We start from the raw sequence: 23,819 nt of genomic DNA, 5'->3' as shown, positions 1-23,819 counted from the left end.
ACTAATCTCACGGTTAATTTTACAATGAGTTTATTCCATATTTAATTGGTTGTGGGATGCAATTGGGGGATAATTTATCTACATTGATGATGGAATAACAATCCCGAGACAATTAATATTTGAGTGTTATGAGTTATTTTTATGTATATGTAAAAAGTTTGAATCAAAATTATTGACTTCTATGCTATCGAACCTATACTTCCATGCTAGTTTTGCCCTATTATGGAATAACAGAATGTCAAAATATTTTAATTCTTTTTCTACTAAACAAAAGGAAGAAAAAAAAGGGGACCAGAAAATATGTCTTATTTTCTACTCAATGTAGGGTCAATGGAACGTTTTTAGTATGACTTTTTCACTATTGTATTTGCCTTATTTAATCGAAACTTTATCAAAAATAATCTTTCTAGCGAGAATGAGTACACGGTACATATAATTTTTTTCGAACTCTACTTGTGAAATTATACTGAATACGTTATTGCGGTCGTCGTCGAGTCAGCGGAACTGTAGATATGGTGCACCACTGCGTCTTTTATATTATTTGTTTCACATTTTCGTTTCATCAAAATGGGCTACTATATTCCCACTGCACATAGTGGGAAAATGGACATGTCTATTTAGGAAATTTGGAGTTGACTAGTTATAGTAATCCAAAAAACTATCAATCTTATTCATGCTATTAACCTATTTATGGATGGGTAGACCCCACCTTGGCACCATAGCGTCAACGCTGAGGTTTACCCCTAAATTAGTTATTTATATTAATAACTGAATTTGAATGATTGACTCGAGGGCATGCAGATTAAGATGATCAAATAATGATATATATACTCTAGACAATAAATTGTTAAATTGGAGTAGCCAAAGTATTTGATATATCTACCGACTTCACAAAGCTTTTTATGAACTGAAGCAAGCTCCTCGAGTTTTTTCACTTGTTTCAGCACTATATTGTGGCTCTAAAGGGGTTCCATTCATATGCTATAAGGCCTGCCTTCGGAGTATGAAAGCTTTGTCACTACGGCGAAGCTTCAACGACCAAAACCAACTATGACTGAGCTTCTGTATACCTTGTTGCTTTGCCACTACGGCGAAGCTTCAACGACCAAAACCAACTATGGCTGAGCTTCTGTCCACCTTGTGTTACATGAGTCTTCGCTTCAGCGGATGCATTCTATTACTATGTTGATGATCTTGTATACTAACCGAGTCCTCATATTCTTGTACAGTCAAAGAAGATCGATTCCGTAAAAGATGAGATCAGTAAACGACAATTCACTGAAATTTAATCTTTAAGAAACAGAATAATGAATAAGACAATATAAATCGATCTTATTGAAATGTCTCCAGTGTGATCGCTTTGTAACATCAACAAAACTTAAGGGGTCGATTGATAGAGTGCATTAGAAAAAAATAATGCATGCATTGGTTTTCTGAGCTTGAGAGCTCGAGTCACAATGCTATAAAAGTAATAGCTAGTTTTCTATTTTTCGCTTAGATGTACTCGAAAACTAGAGCGTGAAGACAAAAATCGGGCAAAGAATAACAGCTCTCAGCTATCACATTCCCCGCAAAGGAGGAGTCCCCATTCTCGCTTACCCGAGATGATCATGTTGGATGAATTGTGACCTCGTACAATAGTGTCTATCTCGATCAGAGCTTTTCAAGATCACTGTTCGGAGAAGTAAGGATTTGAAGCTTATATGGCCTTCAAAAGAAGTTGTGTACCATATTTACGCCTTGTTGCTAACTTTCAAATGCTGCCATAGACACTTCTTAAAGCTCTCTTCTGTATTTCCATTATGAGGTAGAATTCGCAAGCTGGAGCAAAGAACCAACACTTCATATGGATCCAAATACTTAAGAACCTCTGGAGCTCTATCATAGTCCTAGCAAATCAAGATCGGGGAATACGAGAAAATTGTAATAACTTGTTAGCAACTCAAGACTAGTGTTCGAAGAAAGCCTCTCTATCTCTACGAGGTAGGGGTAAGGTCTACGTACTACAGAAACAAAAAACAGGAAAGGACGATACGTTTTGAAAGATCTACTCACCTTTTCTGTTACAACAACGACAGGTTTCATAGCAAACTCTGATTGAAGATTCCGAAGTCTCATTTTGATCATGTCAATATCCTGTCGTTGTTTATGGATTAAAGTGAAAACCAAAGTTCTTAAAAAGGAAAAAAAGACAAGAGAATGAAAATGTCCAGTACCAACATCAATTCAAAGAATCCAGGTGGATGACAAATCTATGGGTGCGATATGATTGAAGAGGCAAGTAAAAAGAAAAGCCAAAGAAGAATAGATGATGTGATCTGATCTACCTTAGCTTGAAATAAATGATGGTCACTGAAGTCCAGCCGATCAGCAAACACTGGCCCCAGCTGCAGAGCGTTAACAACTTTTTAAAATAAAATAGATAGAATAATAACTTGCGGTAATAAATAAAAACTCAAACCACCTCCAAACTTCAACTCGAAGGAGGGAAATAGAAGGTTGTATGAGTATCAAGCAAGAGAACTCAAAAACTGTACCTTCTTTATCGTCTCAACAAAAGAATCAGCAGATGCAATTGCTGAGACACATAAGACCAGTGTATTACTGATGTCCATTAAAGCCAATTTGCAAGACGTGTTGCCAGCTTTAAGAAAGTACAAAGGTGCCAATCGGCTCATGAATATAGGAAGAGAATTTTTTACTTCTTGAATTTCTGATGCTATGGCCTCAACATCCTTTTCTGAGACCTACGTGGCTCAAACAAATTAAATGGATGTCAGTGGTCTTATTTGATTTCCTAGTTTTACTAATCAAATGTGCTTCACAAGTCTCAAAAGCGGTTTCAGATATACAGAAGAAAGAGGGTGTTATACCAAGTCTGCATGATGGATTACAACTATATCTGCACGTGTGAGTGCGGTCAAAGGTTCCCGTAATGGTCCAAGTGGAATTAACTGATGGTTCCCCCATGGAATCATTGCATTCACCATCACAATCTCGATGTCACGCCAAAAACTGCTATGCTGCTTTCGGATATCCAGAGTGGACAAAGCATGCGCAAAAGTTCTAGGTTAAACAACAAAGTTCATGTTTGATCAGTCAGTGATTAACAGTTAACATGCAGTTTTGGTGCAGACCTGCATTCCATCGTCTAGGATTGCAATCCCGATTTGGTCAGAACAGGAACAACTTCCTTGTTTGCGATTCGAGAGAAGTCCCTCCAAATCAGTGTCACTGTGCTTCCAAGGGCTGATGTAGCCATATCTTTTCAGAAAAGAAGCAGCTGTATTGGCCCTGTTTGCACCTACGCCTATCTTCACAGGTGTTCCATATAGATGCCTTTGGAGCATTTTTGCTTCATCTGCACCACTATAACCCTACAGAAGAAAACATTTTCCGTAACACTAGCCGCATGTTCATAAACAGGTGAATTTGAATCAAAAATGGTCCAAGATACATCAGAAAGGAGAAAAAGGTTAAAAAAACAGCTGAGTACCATAAACAAACACCAGAAACAAACCAAATAAGAGTTCAAATTATTTCTTTGGATCTTTGAAGATTTATGTAACTAATGCTGGACAACATTTCCACGAGGTTAGACACGAGACTAATACAAAGAGACAATAAAAGACCAGATACAACAGTAGATCGTCCACTTTCAATAACGCAGAAGAGGAGCCTATTTACAAGGTTCCTTTGTGGTAATAGTAAACCCGTGGAATATCAAGCAAATCGAATGAAAGTCAAAGTAGAAAAGAATGGATTCATTCATTCCAAAAATGTAACACGAAAAGACTAACATGTGGAATTATAAAGTATCCCATCTGTTGCAATTTATACGACACTCTAGTCATCACAGTTAGATTCCAGAAAATTTGACACCTTTTCATTAACAGGATTGCTTCATATGTCTTTCACAACTTTCAGAATTCAAATTTCACTTCGTGGTACTGTTTTTTATCACACTAACTTCCTAACTATTTCACTATTACTTAAATATTTCTTCTACTTACACTAATATAATACAACAAGTAAAGTAAACGTTTTTTTTATAATTATGGTATTAGTGCTAACTTGCACACCTCGACTAATTCCAATATTCCATAGGTACCTCCTACCTCCCACCAGCACAGGTAGGGATTAACTCTATCCACCAATGCTCAGACGGATGAGACTAGAGACCTCATGGTTCAAATCTCACTTCATTGACTACTAATCATACCCTTGGTTGCTTAAACTATCAAATTCAATCAAGCATCATTAAATATAACGAAACAAGGCGGATTGACAGAGCCATTAAGAAGAATGGGATAAAAAGAGAGTACCCTTGTTAGAATAAGAGGTGAAATTCCAGCAGCAGACAACCAAACAGCAAGAAACTCAACCATTGGGGTCTTCCCATTACCTCCCCACGTTAAATTCCCAACGCTAATCACTGGCACCGGCAACCTTACAGTTCAAAGAGATTACATGGATATGATAAGGAAACACATAGAACAAATCAAGAAAATAACAAAATCATAATAAACTTAAATAAAACAGCTATCAAAACATTACATGGGCATGGTAAGCAAACAAATTCTCACTTAGAACAAATATACAACAAACCCAAATACAGCTAGAAACTAGAGTTCTTAGATTTTTTTGCTTTTGACTATGTGGCAGTGGCCTCCACGCCAAACTTGTCATGTACTGTCAAATCACCTCTTTCTTCGGCCTACCTCTACCTCTTCTCAGGAGATCAAGACACACTAAGGGGTCATTTAGTAGCTAGTAAAGAAAGCAAGTTCTTCCCGTACTAATTTTTGTGTAAGTTATACAAAGATTGGTAGCGAGATAGCAAATAAGTTATTCATTTATAAAATTAATACAAATTTAATTTGCAATTCAGAAACCTGCATAGCAATAAGTTAGAACGGCATTAGTATATTATCTTATGCGGAGTAGAAGGTAGAATAACTAAAGCATGCATAACAAATAACATTAAAATTCTCATCCCATTTTATATGACATTATTTGACTTGCCATGGTATTTAAGGAAATTCTTTTTTTGAAACTTGTGGTCTAAAACGATTCTTAGATACTTTTTTGGTTGTAAATTATTTCATTATGGATAAACGGAGAACTTTAAAGTTAAATTGTTTCTAATTATAGTAAGGTTACATTGTTTTTGGAACAGACTAAAAAGGAAAGATTGCTACATAAAATAAGACGGAAGGAGTATCCGATTACTAATCCCTCCGTCCATTTTTACTTGTCTATTTTTCTATTTTGAAATGTCCAACAATACTGTTCCAGCATATAAAACCTACGGATAATTTACCTATTTTTACCCATTTTACCCTTAGCATTAAATACATTCATTATCTAATGCATTTACCAAAACATTAAATTCAAAGAGTAATGTGATAAAATTATCTCTATCATTTACTGTTTCTTAATTGTTGTGCCAATACGAAAGTGCACAAGTAAAGATGTACGGAGTGAGTAATATGTTACACAGTTCTAACTAGCTAACTTATACAATTATTATACTGGAATGAATAAATAATCACGAGACTAATTAATATCCCTAATCAAAAGCAGTATAAAATAAACAGATAAAGCATCCAGTAACCCTGAACTATCACCAAATGTGCTACAAAACACTCAATTTCATATGGCCTATTAGAATAATGCTGATGTGATACCTTTATTACATTAAATGAAGCGCACATCAAAGGTGCAACATCAGCTAAAAATGTCACAAAAGACGTCACGTCGGCTAAAAAGTTGACAAAAATATCTAAAATTTACTTCAGGAGTAATAGGATCGCCTAAAAATATCGACAAAAGACGTCACGTCACGTCAGCTAAAAAGTTGCTAAAATTTACTACAGGAGTAATAGTACCGTGCGTCGTAGCAAATTTGGTCAGAGTTCAAAGGGTAATCGATGCTTTACTCTAAAATAAACAGTATAATTTCATACCTTAACTAATTTACCTGTTTTTCTGAAGCAAACCAAGTTGGTAAAGGCGACAGCGGAGAGGAAGTGCAAAGCTATAGAGAGTTGAAGCTAGTGAGAGAATAGGGATAAGAGATAATTGAAGTGCTGAAAGTTTACTGAGCCTGTTTTGTTGCGGTGTATACGCTATTTGGTTCACCATTTTCCTCAATTTCTCCATTAACAGAGTACAGTAGTGATCAAATTTGATAATTTGAAAGAAAAAAAAAAGTGAAGGATTAGTATTTGGGCCAACATGCTCCGGTTTGTTTGTCTGGGCTCGACTATCGTTTGTGAATGAAGAAGCCCAATCCATTTCTTGGAGGCTAAACAACACAAATTCCGATAGTTTGGAGCTTACTTAAGAAAATTTTGACATTTTTGTATAGTTATTGGAAATTGCAATTTTTGGTCTGTCGGATTACATAATTAGTTTCTGCTACATTCAACGAAAATACGGTTTTTCCTTTGTAAAGATACATAATTAGCTTTCGATGTATTTTTTTTTCATTTTGAATCGTCAAGATACATAATACATCCAATGAAGATACATTTGTTCCTTGTAAAGATACGTAATTAGATTTTTGATACGTGCTTTTTTTTTATCCGTTGAGATACATAATTAGCTTCCCAATACATCCCAGGAAGATACATAATTAGTTGTGATTTATGTAATTACTTTGTATGGGTGAGATTTGTGTAAATCTGGTAAGTTAAGGTGTATATTTTATGTTGTATTTCCTTTTTGTTTTGACATCAACACTACGTAATCAGTTTTAATTTCACGAGTGGGTCTAGAAAGTAGAGTATCCGCAAATCTTACACGAAGTTATTTTTGAAAGATCCTTTAACAGCTCAATTGTAGCAAATCAAGATAATTATCAAAAACAAAATATGATAGTAATAAAAGATGTCAATTATAAGAAAACCAATGCATAACCTTTAAATAAAAGACACCAACAAAATAAAAGGTAATTGAAACACAATAGGCAAAAGATATCAAAAGCAAGAAACGATGTGTGTAAAGCGAATACTACGATCGACACAATGCTTTCAGACTCCCACCAAAGCATAGTTCGACAGTCTTCTAAGGCGATCAATTGTGCCAAACTACATGTATAAGGCTCAGAAATCTACTAAACTTCTATTCTAATTCGCGACTTTCATATCCTCCTATTTAATGTCTTACCCTTGGTGAGCTGAATTTACACCATGTCTTATTTAATCACTTCTTCACAGTACTTTTTCAGCCTACTTTTACCTCTCTTCATACTTATTATATTTAACCTCCCATACCTCCTCACTAAGACATTCACTCATCTCCTTTTTACATGATTAAACCATCTCAGTCCCATTTCTCGTTCACTGTGAAAATCATCCCTACCTTATTCTGAATTTTCTCAAATAAAGCATGTTAATTAAACTCAGTGAGAAAATGAAAAAAGGAGAACTGTTCATGAAACTATATATATTACTCCCTCAATTCCATTTTATGTGTCGTCATTTTTTTTTGGATCCGTCTCAAAAAGAATGTCACATTTTCTTATCTGGTAATTATTTAATGACATCATTCCCATTTTATTTTTAGTGGGTCCCACTTATTAAGAAAGGATAACTAAAAGGTAAATATTAAAATAACTTTAAGAGAAATAATTTTATAAATTTTACAAAGTCATCATTTATTTCTTAAATTTCGAATTCGATTAAATAACGATATATAAAATAAGATGCGAGAATAGTATTTTTTTTGGAAGAAACTTTTCAAAGATCACATTTATTAGTGCATGCACGTATTTCGTGTACGTTGCATTAATTAATTTCCATTAATGCGTCCATATAAGAAAGTTCCTTTTTTAGATAGACTCACCAATAAAACTGAGCCAAAAGTAACTAAATATCAACACACACATGCAATGTTACTTACGTACGTATGAATCAATTGCATTTGGTAGACATTTAAACTTGTTACTAAAATTTACTTAGACCTCTAAATAAAAGTTTGTACATATTAAACTCCTAAACCCTTGAATTTTGTTTCAATTGAACATTTTTTTACTGATGTAGCACTGCGAGAAATATTTTTTTTACTAATTTACGAATAAAAAGATGTCAAATGGCATTAAGAGCCCCAAATTATTTTTAATAACAAATTTTCTCTTTTTTTAAACTCTAAAGGCCCCAAAAAGCATTAGAGGGCCCCAATTTTTATTTTTTTTAATAAAACTGAATTTTAAAAAAATATGGTTTTTATTTTCATCTTTTAAATTTTTTTATAATTTCTTTTTAATAATTAGTTTTTTATTTTTTTTTTTTAAATAATTTTATAATTATTTTTCATAATTTGGATCCTCAATGCCATTTTTGATTTTTTATTTTAAAAAGTTTTATAAATTTTTTTAATAATTAATTTTTTAAATAATTTTTTAATAATTTATTTCATTTCTTAAAAAAATTTATAATTTTTTTTAAATAATCATTTTTTTATTTTTAGTTTTTAAGTAATTTTATAATTATTTTTTCATAATTATATCCTCAATGCCATTTATTATTTTCATTTTCAAAAGTTTTATAATTTTTCTTAATAATTATTTTTTTATTTTTAAATAAGATTTGAATAATTTATTTAATTTTTTTTAAAAAATTTATAATTTCTTTTTAATAATTAGTTTTTTATTTTTATTTTTTAAATAATTTTATAATTATTTTTTCATAATTTGGATCCTCAATGCCATTTTTTATTTTCATTTTAAAAAGTTTTATAATTTTTTTAATAATTAATTTTTAATTTTTTAAATAAATTTTTAATAATTTATTTCATTTTTTTAAAAAAATTATAATTTTTTTTATATAATCAGTATTTTATTTTTATTTTTCAAATAATTTTATAATTATTTTTTCATAATTTGGATTCTCAATGCCATTTTTAATTTTCATTTAAAAAAGTTTTATAATTTTTTTTAATAATTAATTTTTTAAATAATTTTTAATAATTTATTTTATTTTTTAAATAATTTTATAATGTTTTTTAAATAATCAACTTTTATTTTTATTTTATAAAAAAATATTTAAAAAATCATAATTTATATCCTCAATGCCATTTTTTATTTTCATTTTTATTTTAATTTTTTTTTAAAAAAAATTTAGAATTATTTTTTAATAATTTCCTCAATGCCATTTTTATATACTTTTTTAAAAAAAATTATAATTAATTTTTAATAATTATTGGACCCACAATGCCACGTGTCAACTTCCAATTAGCTCGTTTTGCCACATCATCGCGTGTGTGCAACACACACTTTGACCTTTTTGCTGATAGGGAAAAAAATGCCCAATTGAAAACAAATTGGAGGGTTTAATTGGTACAAGTCTTTGTTAAGGGGCCTAAATGAATTTTAGAGACAAATTTGAGGGGCTATCGATGAGTTTGACTATTGCATTTTCTAGTCCACTAATAAAATTTCACGTTGATAGTTGAAAAGATAGAAAGTGCTATATATAACGTATAAGATATTCTTAATATATAATTATGAGATGTTATATGTGAAGCTGAACTAATTAAATAAAAGGATACTAATTTATTAATCCGCATGATCCCCACATAAGTAGTTTGATTCATCCGAGTTAATACTCTCTATGTTTATTTTTACGTGTCATTTATGTTGAAATCAAAATTGATAAAATGTCATGCGAAAACTAATAATTGCAAATCCCAAATGATAAATTTGACGACACATAAACTAAACTAAAACAAATATTATATTTAATACATGATTTGGTCAATAGCCTACTTATGAAATTACTGATATAAAATTATATTAAATATGTTGACAGTTTTATAAATTGTTTTTCTTTTATAAGAAATCTACATTATATGTCCAAATAAAATTTCAACTTCAAATTAATCCGATTTTAAATATGTCCAAATGGGTCCTCGGTAAAATTTTGACTAATTTCACAATGTACTAACCGGCTGTATGTTGTTCTATTATACGCTAATCTTGAAATAAAATATGAAATTATTTTATCTCATATTTAATTGAATTTTTAATTATTATTAGTTGGTTGGTTAGTGCATTTTGCTCTTCATCATAAGAATAATTTGATTGTCACTTTCGTTAATCTACTAAGCACCAAAATAACTTATAGCACTTATTAATTAATATGTTTCTGATCAGTGATCAATCACTAAATTAACTTCTAACATAGATACTCTAACCACTAATAATTTGACTTGTGTCACATGACATTAAAAAAAGGACTAGTTTAATTTATTACTTAAGACACTTAACATGTACAATTATGAATCTCCTCCGGTAATCATGCGTGGATCCATCGATATTAAAGGGTGGTCAGGTATACATCTTTCGTCAAAAAATTATGTTGTATATATAGATTAAATTTCAGGGATTACGAGTCATTTAATTTTGCACTCCCATAATGCAATTGATCAAAAAAATAAAAAATTATGCACTTCTCATTAAATTTCTGACTCCGCTACTGTCCCATAGTACTTTCTCTGATTCGAATTTATAGTCATATTTTTTGAGGATATTTATCTTGTTCTTTAGTATTTTATGATGTTCTTTTAATTTAACTTTAAACGTTAGATTAGTTAATTATCGAGAAGTGAAATAATCAACAACAACAATAATAATATACCCAGTGTATTTTCATCTAATGGGGTATGGGAAGAATAGAGTATACACAGACCATACCACTACTTCATATGAAGTAGAAAGTCTGTTTCCGATAGACTCTCGGCTTAGAACTAATAATAGCGTAGCAAACACAAAACATAAATGCATATAAGCTTGTACAGGCAAAATAAACTAACAACGCCAGCCACAAGATACTACTAAAAACTATATATTTTCAACCCACGAATAAGAAACTTCAGACACAAATAAAGAACGCACCTACTGTTATCGATGCACTCTCCCCTAACCCTCTATCCTAATCCGCATCCTCCACACCTTTCTATCGAGAAGTGAAATAATACGATAACTAATTCGAGACAGGGTGGGGTGGGGTGGGGGGTTTATTATTATTATTATTTCAATTGACTATTATTATCTATCGTGTCTCCGACGCATACAGTTTAATTTGTGACTTTCCGTTGTTGACTAATTGCCACACTAACATATATTCCTAATCAGTAGTAATACTGTGTTTAGCAAAGTGTGTGGAAAAGGAAAATATTTAATAATATACTATTAATTTTTGCTAATCATTCTATACTTTACGGTCTCTATTGAATATTTTATAGCTTAAATTGATAAATCATAATTATGTGTTGAGAAAGATAATATAAATTTAATTCCAAGTTAACAACATAAACCAAATGCAATGAATGAAGCTGATTGGTTCTTTATTCTGAATTATGGAATAGGACAACTGGACCTTGAACACAAAAAAAAGAAAAGTAAAAGTATAAAAAGTATTTATTCACTTTAAATACATAAATAGAATAATGCGAGCTAAGATAAACTAGACAAGGTTGGTATATCACTTAGAAATTTACTCGTATCCGATATTTACATTAAATTAATATTACATATGAGTAGATGTTTGTTTGTGTGTATTTTTTCATAACCTCCGATTGTTTGAATATATGAGATAAATAAAAGTAATTTCATAGATTAAAATATCTCATGAAATTGTGTTTTGATATATAGTTTATTTAAAATAAGATTGAACTATTGTGCATGATGTCTCAAAATTTAAAATTGTGGGACTAATTTGTGAAACTTGAAATCTATTTAAAAATAGATTTTTTTAGTCTGATATAATAAGATATTTAAGGATTAATTTAAAATTTGATTCAAAATCTATTACCAAGGAAATGTTTGAAGATTAACTTTCAAAATCTAATCCATAATTTATGATAAGATTAATTTTTAAAATTTAATTCAAAATTTACGATCAAACGAGCTAGCGTTGAAGGTGAAGTTCACGCTCTAACGTTGTAAGTATGCATGATTTGACGTACCCACTACAGGCACATATTCGGACACGCAAAATCAGCGGGCAACGGGCATCACTTAACGCCATTAGTCCATGCCACCAACGGCGTTTGACAAAGAAGGACAATTCAACGTTAATTTTAAAAGTTATTAAATCCCCCGTTAAAGTCCCCACCAAACCTCAGGCTCAGAGTCAGGGTCGGAGCACAAAAGCAACTCAAAAAAAGCCAAAAGCACTGCAAATAATGTAATGGAGTAAAACAAGAGAGAGAAAGACAGAATCTAGAGAGAGAATTTTCTAGAGAGAGAAAGATGGGACAGATCGTGAAGACGAAGAAGAAAGGACGTCCATCAAAGGCAGATCTAGCTCGCCGGAACGCCGCCGTGGAGAAGACGGAATCGGCGAAGAAGGAAAAGGAGCTCCGGCGGAGTGGACGGCGGCGGAATGTAAGGTACATGTTCGACATCGACGATTACCTTGACGACGACGAGTACTTTTTAGATGACGATGAAGATGAGAGTGGAAAAGAGAAGAAGCTGAAACTTTTGCTTAAGCTGCAGAATGATGAAGGCGGCGCTGCTGAGTCAACTCCGAGTCGGAATCGGAGAGGACCTGCCACATCAGCATCGTCGGACGACGACGATGGCGATGTGAGGAAACACACTAAGAAGAGAAAAGTAAATCGCGACGAAGACGAGGAAGATGACGAAGAAAATGATGATGAAATTGAAAATGATGATGAGGTATGTGTGAAATTTCTTCCATGAATGTGTGTACTGTGTACAGTGAACTGTGAACTGTGAAGTGATGTTCATGTAACAACAACATTCGCAGTGTAATTCCACAAGTGAGGTCTACGGAGTGTAGACTGTACCAAATCTTACCTCTACCTCGATGAGCTAGAGAGATTGTTTCCGATAGATCCTAATTACTGTATGCAAATTTTACCTCTACCTCGATGAATTAGAGGGACGGTTTTCGATAGATCCTTATTCCTACTAGTGGGGTGTACAGAGTGTAGACTATAAGCAAATTTTACCTCTACCTCGATGAGTTAGAGAGACTGTATTCGATAGGTCTTTGGTGGAAGAAAGTCCAGCTTAGTTGAGCTGACTTCACTGAAGATTTTTCCAATTGGACAAGACTTAGCTTCTTTCTCTCTCTTTCCATATAGGCACTCAATGTGTATATGTTTATTTGTATATCTGTGTCGGGTGGATGGATATTTAACTGTCGGGTCAACTGTCAAAAACTAACCCCCACAGAATCTGCTCACGCTCCCACCTTTCTCTCTCTCCTATTTTTCTCTCTCTACTTCACACCATAAACAATAACAGTCTCTCTCTTTCTCTTTGTTGTCTTCCTTGTTTCTGTCTCTGTCTAGCAGACGCCATTTTTCCTCCTTAGTGTGTTTTTAATATGTGTGATTTTACCGGGTATGTTGTTGTTGTTATTGTTGTGTGTTTTTAATTTGCTTTGAGGTTTCTGCAGTCTAATATTTTGAGGGGATGTTTAGTTTTAGAAAAAAATCTAATTTATCTGGTGAAAGATAATTTTTTGGAGAAATATGGACCCTTGTAGATTTAATGTTTAAAACACATCGGAAGTATCACAATCTTTTGCGAGTTTCCTAAATGAATTATCATTTTTTTTGCGAGTATCCTAACTGAAGTATCACATTTTTTATGAGTATCCTAACCGAACTATCACGTGTTCACTTTTCCTGACTAAACTGTCATGTGTTCACTTTTCCTAACTGAACTGTCGCGTGTTCACTTTTTCTAACTGAACTATCACGTGTTCACTTTTCCTACCTGAAATATCACATGTCCACTTTTGCTACCTGAACTATCACGTGTTCGCTTTCCTTACCTGAAATATTACTATCGTTCAGGCATAAAAGGGAACTACTGATAGTTGATTTATGTTTCGGTAACATTTGGTCACAGTTTAGGTAGGAAACTGGCACACCTCAAGCATGAAACTTGAAAAACCGGAATTCTTTAGGTGTGTGTTTTTGATTCTTCACTCATGTATAGAGGATTCATGTAGCTGACCTTAATTTAGGATAGAGGGATAGTTGCTTGATTGTAGTTTAATTCTGCACTTTTGTATTTTGGAGATTGTATTTATGGAGGTTTAAGGTTACTGCTGGATTTTGACAGGCTAGAGGAAGGAATGAAGAAGGAAAAGATGTCGACTCTGCTCCAGGTATAGTTTTTGATTTTTCAGAAATGGAAACATTTCATGTTTGTTTTTTATCCACATTATTGAAGGTAAGATGTGGTTGAGCAGGGACACCACCGGAACGACATTCTGGAATCAGCCCGTTACCAGACAAGAAGACGTTGGAATTGATTCTCGACAAGCTACAGAAGTAAGTGTTGAATTCTTAGTAAACGGAAATTTTGTTGGTTGTTCAGCTAAAGGTACTTGTAGTGTTTAGTTTCTTTAATTTCCCTGTGGCAGGAAAGACATATACGGTGTTTATGCGGATCCTGTTGATCCTGAAGAGGTATGTTTGGGAGGGGTATTTGTTTTTGTTTCCGAAGTATTATTTGGGGAGAAAGACAGTACAATTAAAGCAAAGCTGATTAGTTGTTTCTTGATTTCCGGGAAGCTTCCTGATTACCATGAGGTGATTGAGAATCCCATGGACTTTGCCACTGTCAGGAACAAGTTGGGAACTGGAGCATATGCCACTTTGGAGCAATTTGAGGTGAATCTCTTCAACTAATCCTCTTCCTACTGCTTGTTTTTGTGCGTGGAGCAAGAAAAAATGCATCGGTTTTCTGTATTTTGTTGCGTGTTTTGGAATTCCAGCAGCAGTGAACGAAGACGTTGGCACTCCAAAATAGCTGATTTAGCTTCCCTTCCCATTTGGAAGCTTTCCTTTATTCTTTTCTTATCTAAATATGTTTTTGGTCCCTGACCGACCATGATTAGTAGAATCACATTTACCCAGTAGGCCCTTTTTGGCATTTGTTTTCTTCCACAACCTGAACTCTGAATTGGGCATTGTGAATTTGTTATTCGGATATATTGTTATGCTTGGATCTTTGCATCTAGATCACAAAATGGAGTTTCGTTCTGTTTCAAGAAATCATGACTCCTAACACACTTAATCTGTTTTTTTTTTCTGTTTCCCGTGCTGGCTTGCTCAATTTATATGTAGGGTCTTTAGTTTTTTTGCGTGAGAAGAAAGATGTTGATTATGCTCTGTTTGTTCTACTTACAACTTATTTTATTCTGGCTTGCATAGATTCATCATTAGTGGTTTGAGAATTTATGTAGTTTTGGCAGTCAATGATACCGTGGATAGTTGAAATTTGAACTGTTTTAGCTTGGTCACGACATTTCTGTATCTCCTTGTTTAATCAAAAAGCACGTACTATTTGGTGCTGGTGATTTACTGAATGCAAGGAAATGGAAGAGGAATATATTCGAGTATTTCGACTCCAGTGGCCTGATACATAAATTAATTCTATGGCAAAACCAAGTGCTAGGGAAGCAAGAGTTTCTGGCATCATCAAAGTGTCCTCTATGCAATCTGAAGCCTTTTTGTGCTTTTGGTCTTTTTGTTTTCCGCTGCATGAGTTTGTGTGCTAGACTACTGTACTTGGTCACTCTGCCTATCTATTGTTTTGGCTGCGTGAAGCAGTATTTTGATGTGGTATTAACTAGCCCATCTTAAGGTGTGTGCTTTTATAGGTAATCGGAAGCCTTTTTAATTTCTTACGAGGAAATTAGAATGTCTTTGGAAACAGCCTCTGGCAGAAATGCAAGGTAAGGTTGCGGACAATACCCCCTTGTTGGTGGGACCCTTCCCCGGACACTGCGCATAGCGGTAGCTTTAGTGCACCGGTCTGCCCTTTTTTTTGTTTTGAATTTAGAATGTCTCTTTCTAGGATATAAGCCCATTTAGGAGATACCATGTGTCACTTTAAGAGACATGAGTGAGTTCATGGGACTTCAATTGGTGTTCATTCTTTTCTCTTCTTCTCTTTGATGAAATGAGAAGTCAATAAAACTAGTCTTCTGAGTGGCTCTGTACCATGAGTGATGAGGCTGTTGAAGTCAACTGTCCTTTTTTTTTTTTATGAGTCAATTGCCACCATTTTTTTTTTTTTGAATGGGCTTTAAGCTGCGTTACTAGCAAGCAAAATTTCTAGTATGTTCTGATCTTAGCTTGAGTTCCCTGTATAATCAAACTTTAATTATTACCATTTCAGAGCGATATCTTCCTCATTTGTTCGAATGCAATGCAGTACAATTCATCGGATACCATCTACCATAAACAGGTAGTTATTGCAATCTCATGTTAATCACCCTTTTTTTTTGAACCCATAAAGCTTATGTTGCAACAATTTTGACAAGGCACGTAACATCCAAGAGTTGGCTACAAAGAAATTTGAGAAGCTAAGAATCAATTATGACCGCTCTGATAAGGATGTCAAGGTGGAACAGAAGACAAAATACGGGTCTGTTGTCAGGAAGCAAATAAAGAAGCCAGTGGCCCAGATGTTCCAGGAAACTGTTGGCTCTGATTTCTCATCAGGTGCCACTCTTGCCGTAGCTGGAGATAACCACCATCTTAACAACACTTGTGTCGCTGGAGTATCAGAGAAACCTTATGGTGTTGATGGTTCTGCTGAAGGAAATTCTTTACTGAATGACCAAAATGTAGACAAGGCAGAAGAATCACTATCAGGTACCATAAATTATCATTTGTCTTCAACAATAGCCAAGATGTTTAAGTTTGCCTACTAAGATGGTTGCTCCCCTTTTTATGTCCTGCATTTCTCTTCTGTTTGTTGACATTTTTAGCTTGAATTAATCAAGTGTTGCTAGCTTATATTCCTCTTTTCATTTATTTCTTCCTTTTTTGCATGTGTTTCTTGCTCTTAAGTTTCTCTGCGTAACTTGTTGCAGGGAAGGGTCCTCTATCCAGATTTGGAAGGAAACCAACTGTGCCTGATGACAACCGTCGTGCAAGTTACAACATATCCACACAACCAGTTTGCAGCAGAGAGTCCATATTTTCAACGTTCGAAGATGAAAGCAAGCACCTGGTCACTGTGCGTACCACACAACTAGTTTCATTTCCAGTTGGTTATTGTCTTCCTTTTTCGTAATTTTCCTCTATGTGTTCAGGTTGGGCTTTATTCTGATCATGCATATGCTAGGAGCCTTGCCCGATTTGCTGCAACTCTCGGGCCTGTTGCATGGCGAGTTGCATCCCAGAAAATTGAACAGGCATTACCTCCTGGATTCAAGTTTGGCCAGGGATGGGTTGGGGAATATGAGCCGCTTCCAACCCCAGTATTGGTGCTTGAGAACTATACCTTGAAGGAACCTCCATTCTTCTCCAAGTCTGTACAAAAGTTTGGAGCTCAAAAGAATGAGAAAACATCTGAGGACGCAATTGCTCGAAAAGATACACAACCTATGTTAGAAGGAAAATCACCGTATCTTGGTTCAACTAGCGGTAAGCCCATGGAAAGCGGTTTGAATATATTAATTCCCATGAAGGAGCAATCTCCTAGGGAGGTCAATCGAGAAGGAAGACCGTCTTTTCTTTCTTCTTCCGGAAAGAAACCTCCTGTTTGTGCTACAGCTAGCCCCAGATACCAGCATCCAGATTTGCAATCCAGAAATTTCACTGAACCTGATAGAAAGGGCCATTTCAAATCTGAACCTGATAAAAAGATCCATTTCAAATCTGAACCTGAGAAAAAGATCAGTCTCAAAACTGAACCTGATAAAAAGCTGCAGAAGCAGGTTGAGTTAAATAGCCCACCCTCAGCCAATCAAAGAAATTCTGAAGTTACCAGAAAGAGTAATATTACCAGTACTTCTGAAATTCCTGGATCGAGGTCTACCGGGGCAAGTCCGAGAAATCCATTCTCAGCTGGGTCCTTTAAGCAACCGGTTGTGAATGGAAATGCTGTTGGAGGACTGCCCAATGGGAGAGCACTTAATAATAAACCAGACATTGCACCAGCGGCGCATTTAACTGCTGATAGCATTCCAGCCATGAGAAAAGTTGCAGGTTTCTTTCACCAAGAGCAGGAGCAGGTCCTCAGTGACCCTGTTCAGTTGATGAGAATGTTGGCCGAAAAGGCTGAGAGTCAACAGAACTCTTTGAACCAGTCCCTTACTGATGCTTCTACAAATTCCCCCGTGACTCCATCTGTGAGGAAAGATGATTCAGGAAATGCTGCTGCTGCTGCTGCCCGAGCATGGATGTCAGTTGGGGCAGCAGGTTTCAGACCAGGTGTGGAAACAGCAAGCTTGCAGAATTGTCATATTTCTGCTGATTCATTGTATAACCCTTCTCGCAATGTCCAGCAACAAACTTCACGAGTTCGGGGTGAACATCCTACATCAGCAATGCACTTTCAGGCTGAGAAGAGCAGTACTCCCCTTCATGCTTTTGTGCCTCATCCTGTGAGAGTGGGCAGTGAAGCTCAATTCCAGAATGCGCCACTGATTTTCCGTCAATCTATACCTGCTGACTTGTCTAGGTTCCAGGTACAATCTGCTTGGCAGAATTTTAATCAACCAGCACAGCCAAGACAGAAGCAGGATTCCCTCCCTCCTGACTTAAACATTAGTTTCCAGTCATCTGGGTCTCCTGGTCGACCATCTTCGACTGTCTTAGTCGATTCTCAGCAGCCTGACCTGGCCTTGCAATTATGAGACCAGGCAGTTTCTGATAAAGTATTTGAAGATGTCTGAACGTACAAGAGCCTTTGGATCTTTTGGCTGGCATATCTGAATGACATCTCTGCTTCAGCAAACCACTAGCAGCTTTGCGGAAGACTTTGATATCGGGTCTCATTTCATGCTAACGTTTAAGTTAGCGCCTCCACTACTGGAGTCAGCTACTTCATTTTTTTTTTTGAATGTACCGAGTTATTATTTCTTCACTGGTTATGCCGTTGTAGTGATGGAAAAGGCAATAGTTCTAGTTCAGGTTTAGGATAGGCAGCAGGCACAACAGGAGGATCACTGTCCAGGATACGAGTCGTGGTTTGTTTCATCCCAATCATTGACTTACCATTGCGATTTAGATGGCTGAAGAAGGAAAGCATATTACGTTTATATTAGTTCGTTCCAGTGTTTGCTATATGGCGATTTACTGAAAGAAACGCTTTAATTCATTGTACATTGGAGCAAGGTGGGACTTTGTTTTTGGAGTTTCTGTCATTTTCACTTCGATCATTGTTTTTCTGCCTCACTTTCCTCAGATATTAAGAGAAATGCAAAAGAATTGATATTCTTTTGGTGTAATATGTCAATCAATATCTTTGGTTAGTCGAGTTATATCAATGAATGTAATAAATGATGTGACTGCAACATGCACATGCCCATGCTCCCTATAATACAGTTTTATAGCAACGAGTCATTCTATTCTCTCTATGGAGCTTATATGTGACAGTTTTCAATTGAATTCAATATTTTCGATGCTGAACAATGGGTTAAGGTTGTAAAAATTTGCACCCGAGGGTGTTTGTCTAGTGGTTTAATGAAGTTGAGTTGAGGTTTCAGTTCGAACAAAGACACTCATTAGGTCATTTCTTCCCATCTATTCTAACATTAGTGGATAGAGTTACGTGGTATTTGTTGTTGTGGGAGGTGGTAGGTATTCTGTAAAATTAATCGAGGTGCGCCACGATTTTCCAACATTAGATGAAAATGGCTAAAATTTCACAAATATTATGTTCTGGACGTACAGCTTCAAAAGCACTTTATACAAGTTTTACTGTATGTTTTACGCCTGAAGAAATGAAATGGATCTTGTATCAAAAACTTCTCCAAAGAAAATTACAAATCATTCTGTGATTAGATGCAAAGTTTCGGAGACAAAAATCAGAGAGGACCAAATCAAAGAAAAACTGTACCAACACAGTTTCAATTTATGATCATCTTAGATCAATTTTGTAGAAATAATAATAACAATAACAAGAAAAAGAACAGTAAGTGGTAAAATTCTCTATACCAAAATCGTATTTTGACGCACAACATGAATTTATGTAATAAAATTTAACTACAATTTCAACAAATAGTACCTTGTGCTTATTGTTAGCCACTATTGATAGAGACAGAATCAGAATTTCAACTAAGAGGTTCAAAGTTTGAAGAAAAACTAGTCGAAGGGGTTCAACCATCTAATATATATACATGAAAAATAATTTTAGTCATAGATAAATAGTACAATTTTTTATCGGAGGAGGTTCGGACGAACCCCTTTCGAAAGGCCGGCTCCGCCCCTGACTGTTGATCAGCCAAAGGAATCTAATTGTACAAGATCTGAAACAGTGCTCTTATTCACATATACAAAATTCATAAAATGATCTACCTGTATATAAAACTCACAAATAACTAGTCTTTTCTTTCACTATTTACGCAGAGAAAACTGAGAGAAGGGGATCCCCCTTTCGAGAGTAGGTCGCGTGGCCCTTTTTGCTGATGTGGCGAAATGTTTGGGCTTCACACTCCATCACCTGTGATGGAGTGATTTTAAAGCCAAATCAGCATTAATATGAAAAGAATTCATTTTTTTTAAAATTTTTTTCAAAAAATTCAATTATCCCTCTCCGTATTTATTATCCTCTTCCTCCATTACCTCCAATATAAAAAAAAAATTCATCTATTTATAAATTTTATAAAACTTCAGTCTCTTAATTAGTTTATGAAATAAAAATTTCATCCGTTTATTAATTTTTAAAAATTTCATTTATTAATGTAAAAAAAAAATCATCCGTTCATCCTTCAATTTTGTAATCTTAATTTTATATATATCATACGAGTTAATGTAGCTAAAAAAATATACTAAATATCGAAGTAGATATTTTAAAAGATAATAGCAAAACAAATACTAAAGAAACAAAGATACATACTTATAATAAAGAGATTGTAGTTATATTGATTATCGATCTTTAATTCCTAACGATTTGATTTTTGACTTAATCAAAATCCTAACCCAGACACTAATCGAAAACTACTATGAAACACTAACTGAAAAAAATAATTTCATAATTTTAACACACAAAAAAATATAATTTTTTTGATGAATTGAAAAGATTTCCGTATATAGTGTTGGGTACATGAACAAAATTTCACATTAGTAGCCGAAAAGAAAAAGAAGCTACATATAAGGTGTAGAATATTCTTAATGGTGTAAATTTTTTTTTTGAGAAAAATAGTGCGGACATGGTCTTAAACGAACAATATCAATGAGAATGTTATAATTTTCTGAATTAATTTTCAACGGTCAGTCAAATTCAATTTTTTTCGTAGGCGTAATAAATACAACAATATCTTTCGTTTCGATAGTGAATTTATTACTTGAACAAAAATAGAAAAGGAGTTAATACTACTATTCAACTAATATTTGATTGTTTGCAATTGTAATATAAAGAACTTCAAAATCCTAATCGAAACACTAATCGAAAACTACTATGAAACACTAACTGAAAAATAATTTCATATTTTTAACACAAAAAAATATAATTTATTTAGATAATAGCATTACTTGATCGAAGAAAATTCAACCTTTTACTATTTAGGAGTGGAGAAAAATTGAAAATTTTTTTTTAGAAAGAAATCGAATAATTAAGGGTAAAATTGAGTTATTTTTTAATGTAGGATAAATATAAGGGAAATAGATAGTATTTATCCATGTAGACAAATACGTGGATGATTTTTTCCACGTGTCCACGCGTGTAAAACACGCAGGGATCCTTCAGCGAAAAAGGGTTAGTCGAAGGTGTCAAACAACAAGTTTGGGGGATATTTAAGACAGTTCAAAGTTCAGGTGTACCATGAATAAAAGTCAACAAGTTCAGGGGATAATGTATATTTATCTCTATAAAATATAAAGAAAGTTCATCACCTAATTTAACTTTTAAAGGTTAACAAATTATATCTTAGAAAATATATGTGGACATTGTTAAAAGTTTAAATCTAAAATTACTTGTTGCGAATAGTATTTGATGTAATGATTTCTCTTTCATTTTTTATTATCCTACTCTATTAATTATTATATACAACAACCGAATGTGGGGAAAAAATTAATTTCTTTCTTTGTGAACATTTTTATTTGAATAAAATAAAATTAAAATTTCACTAAACAAAAGAGGGATAGAAATAAGCAATATTTTCGCCGTACAAACACTCCACCTAAATATAAATCAATCATTTATTTAACACTGACACAACATTTGTGGAGAATTGCGATTGGCATGGTCCACTAAGATATCTACAACTTAGGATACAATTGACATATGTTGAAAGAAGCTTGATTTTATTGTTATTAGAAGTTTATGGACAAATTTTAAAACTTATAACATCAGCCTTTTTTTGAAATGACAAAACTATCCTTGATCGTCCCACCTACTCACTTCTATATAGTAAAAATAAGTAGATAAATAGATATGCCCGTGCTTTGCACGGACCCAACGCCTAATTTTTGCTATTAATCTTAATAATCAATTTAATTTGTATATAAACATCAATATCTTACATAAAGATCAATATCTTATGTATATGAAAATCAAATCTTCAATTTGAAAACTCCAATATCTTGAATTTGTATATGAATAATCAACATACATCTCCATTTCATCCTTTGTAACTACAATATCTTCTTTGATTACCCGTACCCTTCCAACTTGCAAGCAAATATCAAGGTAACCATTTTCCACACCAACTTCATAAAGACAGTAAAGAGCCCTTATTGTTCTGTTAGCTTTGTGGCTTTTCCCAATTGCAATCAAATAGAATGCTGCTATATTTTCATATTAATATATAGGGGCAGTAAAAGTAACTAATGATAGGGAACCATAGAAAATATCTGAGACATTCCTTGCATCTTTAATCCAAAATCCCATTCTTGAGGAAGAACTGATGCAAGATAAGGACCCCCTTAGGCATGGAAGTAATGTAGTAAAACAGAAAATCAGTGATACAGCAAATAAACAGAGAGAAGTAGAGATTTATGCAACCAAAGAACACATTGATTTCCGACCTCTCATTTTTTTAATTTTCTTCAAGAAATCAAACCGAATACATCACAAGAATAAGTAATCCACAATCTAGAGCACACACACATATGCATATGAAATGAAAAATGTTGGCTACTTTACATTGAAAAGGAAACAACAATTGCTACTCTATGATACAAACAGTAACAGTCATTCTCATTGAACCAGCCATAAGGGAAGCTGCTCCAAGAACAGCATACAACCCCTGATCAATTTTTGTGTAAGGTCTCATGGCAATGCCAAGCAAGCGACCAAAACCTGAACCCATGAGGATGATTGGGATGAAGAGAACAGATGACACAGCAATCCCCACAGTAATAACACCCAAGATGCAATACAACAAAAAGTAGATAAGTGATGTGACTTGAAATTCAGTGGCAGTGTTTACGGAGAAACTCCTTTGTTGTAAGGATACGAGTGGCCAGCTCATTGTAGTAACCATTTGGGTAGTAGAATTGTTTGAAGTCTCCTCTCTCTCCATTGCCAGGACAAGACTCTGATAGGGATAAATCACAAGGCTTGCATTTAGCAAGAAAAGGAAGTCCATACATGCAAATGGAGGTGAAGAGGGAAACACTTAGAGCAAGAAGCAGCTTATATAATTTTCCCTTCCTGCAAGATGCAGCCATATTTAGAGTTCAAGAAGGTACAATTTGTACAATTTGTGAGTTCGGACCAGGTTGCATCCCATTCCTTTTAGAAGATCCATCAGCAGCCTTTGCCATTCCCTTTGAGTCACCCTACCAAATGAATCAATTGTTCCCACAGCAAATGAAAAGAAAGAAATGGAAATGATAACAAACACATTGTCTTAGACATT

General features: G+C 34.1%; 2 protein-coding genes across 5 annotated transcripts; one reads left to right on the top strand and one right to left on the bottom strand.

The window, feature by feature from the left end:
• Window positions 1–1,311: 1,311 nt before the first annotated feature.
• On the bottom strand, window positions 1,312–6,241 carry LOC107856382 (probable tetraacyldisaccharide 4'-kinase, mitochondrial). Of its 4 annotated transcripts, none has more exons than XM_016701406.2 (8): window positions 5,984–6,241; window positions 4,326–4,449; window positions 3,138–3,377; window positions 2,874–3,023; window positions 2,538–2,747; window positions 2,328–2,387; window positions 2,056–2,136; window positions 1,312–1,889 (listed from the first exon to the last, which is right to left on the bottom strand). In XM_016701406.2, the coding sequence occupies exons 1-8, from the start codon at window positions 6,163–6,165 to the stop codon at window positions 1,734–1,736; spliced, it is 1,203 nt and encodes a 400-aa protein (XP_016556892.1). In that variant the 5' UTR covers window positions 6,166–6,241; the 3' UTR covers window positions 1,312–1,733. The 4 variants fall into 4 exon arrangements, with proteins under 4 accessions (XP_016556892.1, XP_016556891.1, XP_016556894.1 ...); XM_016701405.2 differs by having other exon boundaries at window positions 2,874–3,026; window positions 5,984–6,199; XM_016701408.2 differs by having other exon boundaries at window positions 2,874–3,026; window positions 5,970–6,104.
• A 5,884-nt stretch (window positions 6,242–12,125) lies between these two features.
• LOC107856340 lies at window positions 12,126–19,148 on the top strand. Its single transcript, XM_016701344.2, has 9 exons — window positions 12,126–12,691; window positions 14,114–14,159; window positions 14,244–14,325; window positions 14,418–14,463; window positions 14,569–14,667; window positions 16,181–16,249; window positions 16,326–16,659; window positions 16,881–17,026; window positions 17,103–19,148. Exons 1-9 carry the CDS (start codon window positions 12,260–12,262, stop codon window positions 18,648–18,650), a joined length of 2,802 nt encoding a protein of 933 aa, XP_016556830.2. The 5' UTR covers window positions 12,126–12,259; the 3' UTR covers window positions 18,651–19,148.
• The last annotated feature ends 4,671 nt before the right edge of the window (window positions 19,149–23,819 follow it).

This window comes from Capsicum annuum, chromosome 7 (assembly GCF_002878395.1).
Source record: "Capsicum annuum cultivar UCD-10X-F1 chromosome 7, UCD10Xv1.1, whole genome shotgun sequence".
NCBI classification, from domain to species: domain Eukaryota; kingdom Viridiplantae; phylum Streptophyta; class Magnoliopsida; order Solanales; family Solanaceae; genus Capsicum; species Capsicum annuum.
The sequence above is the reverse complement of the archived record's forward strand: the minus strand, read 5'-3'. Positions and strand labels throughout refer to the sequence as shown.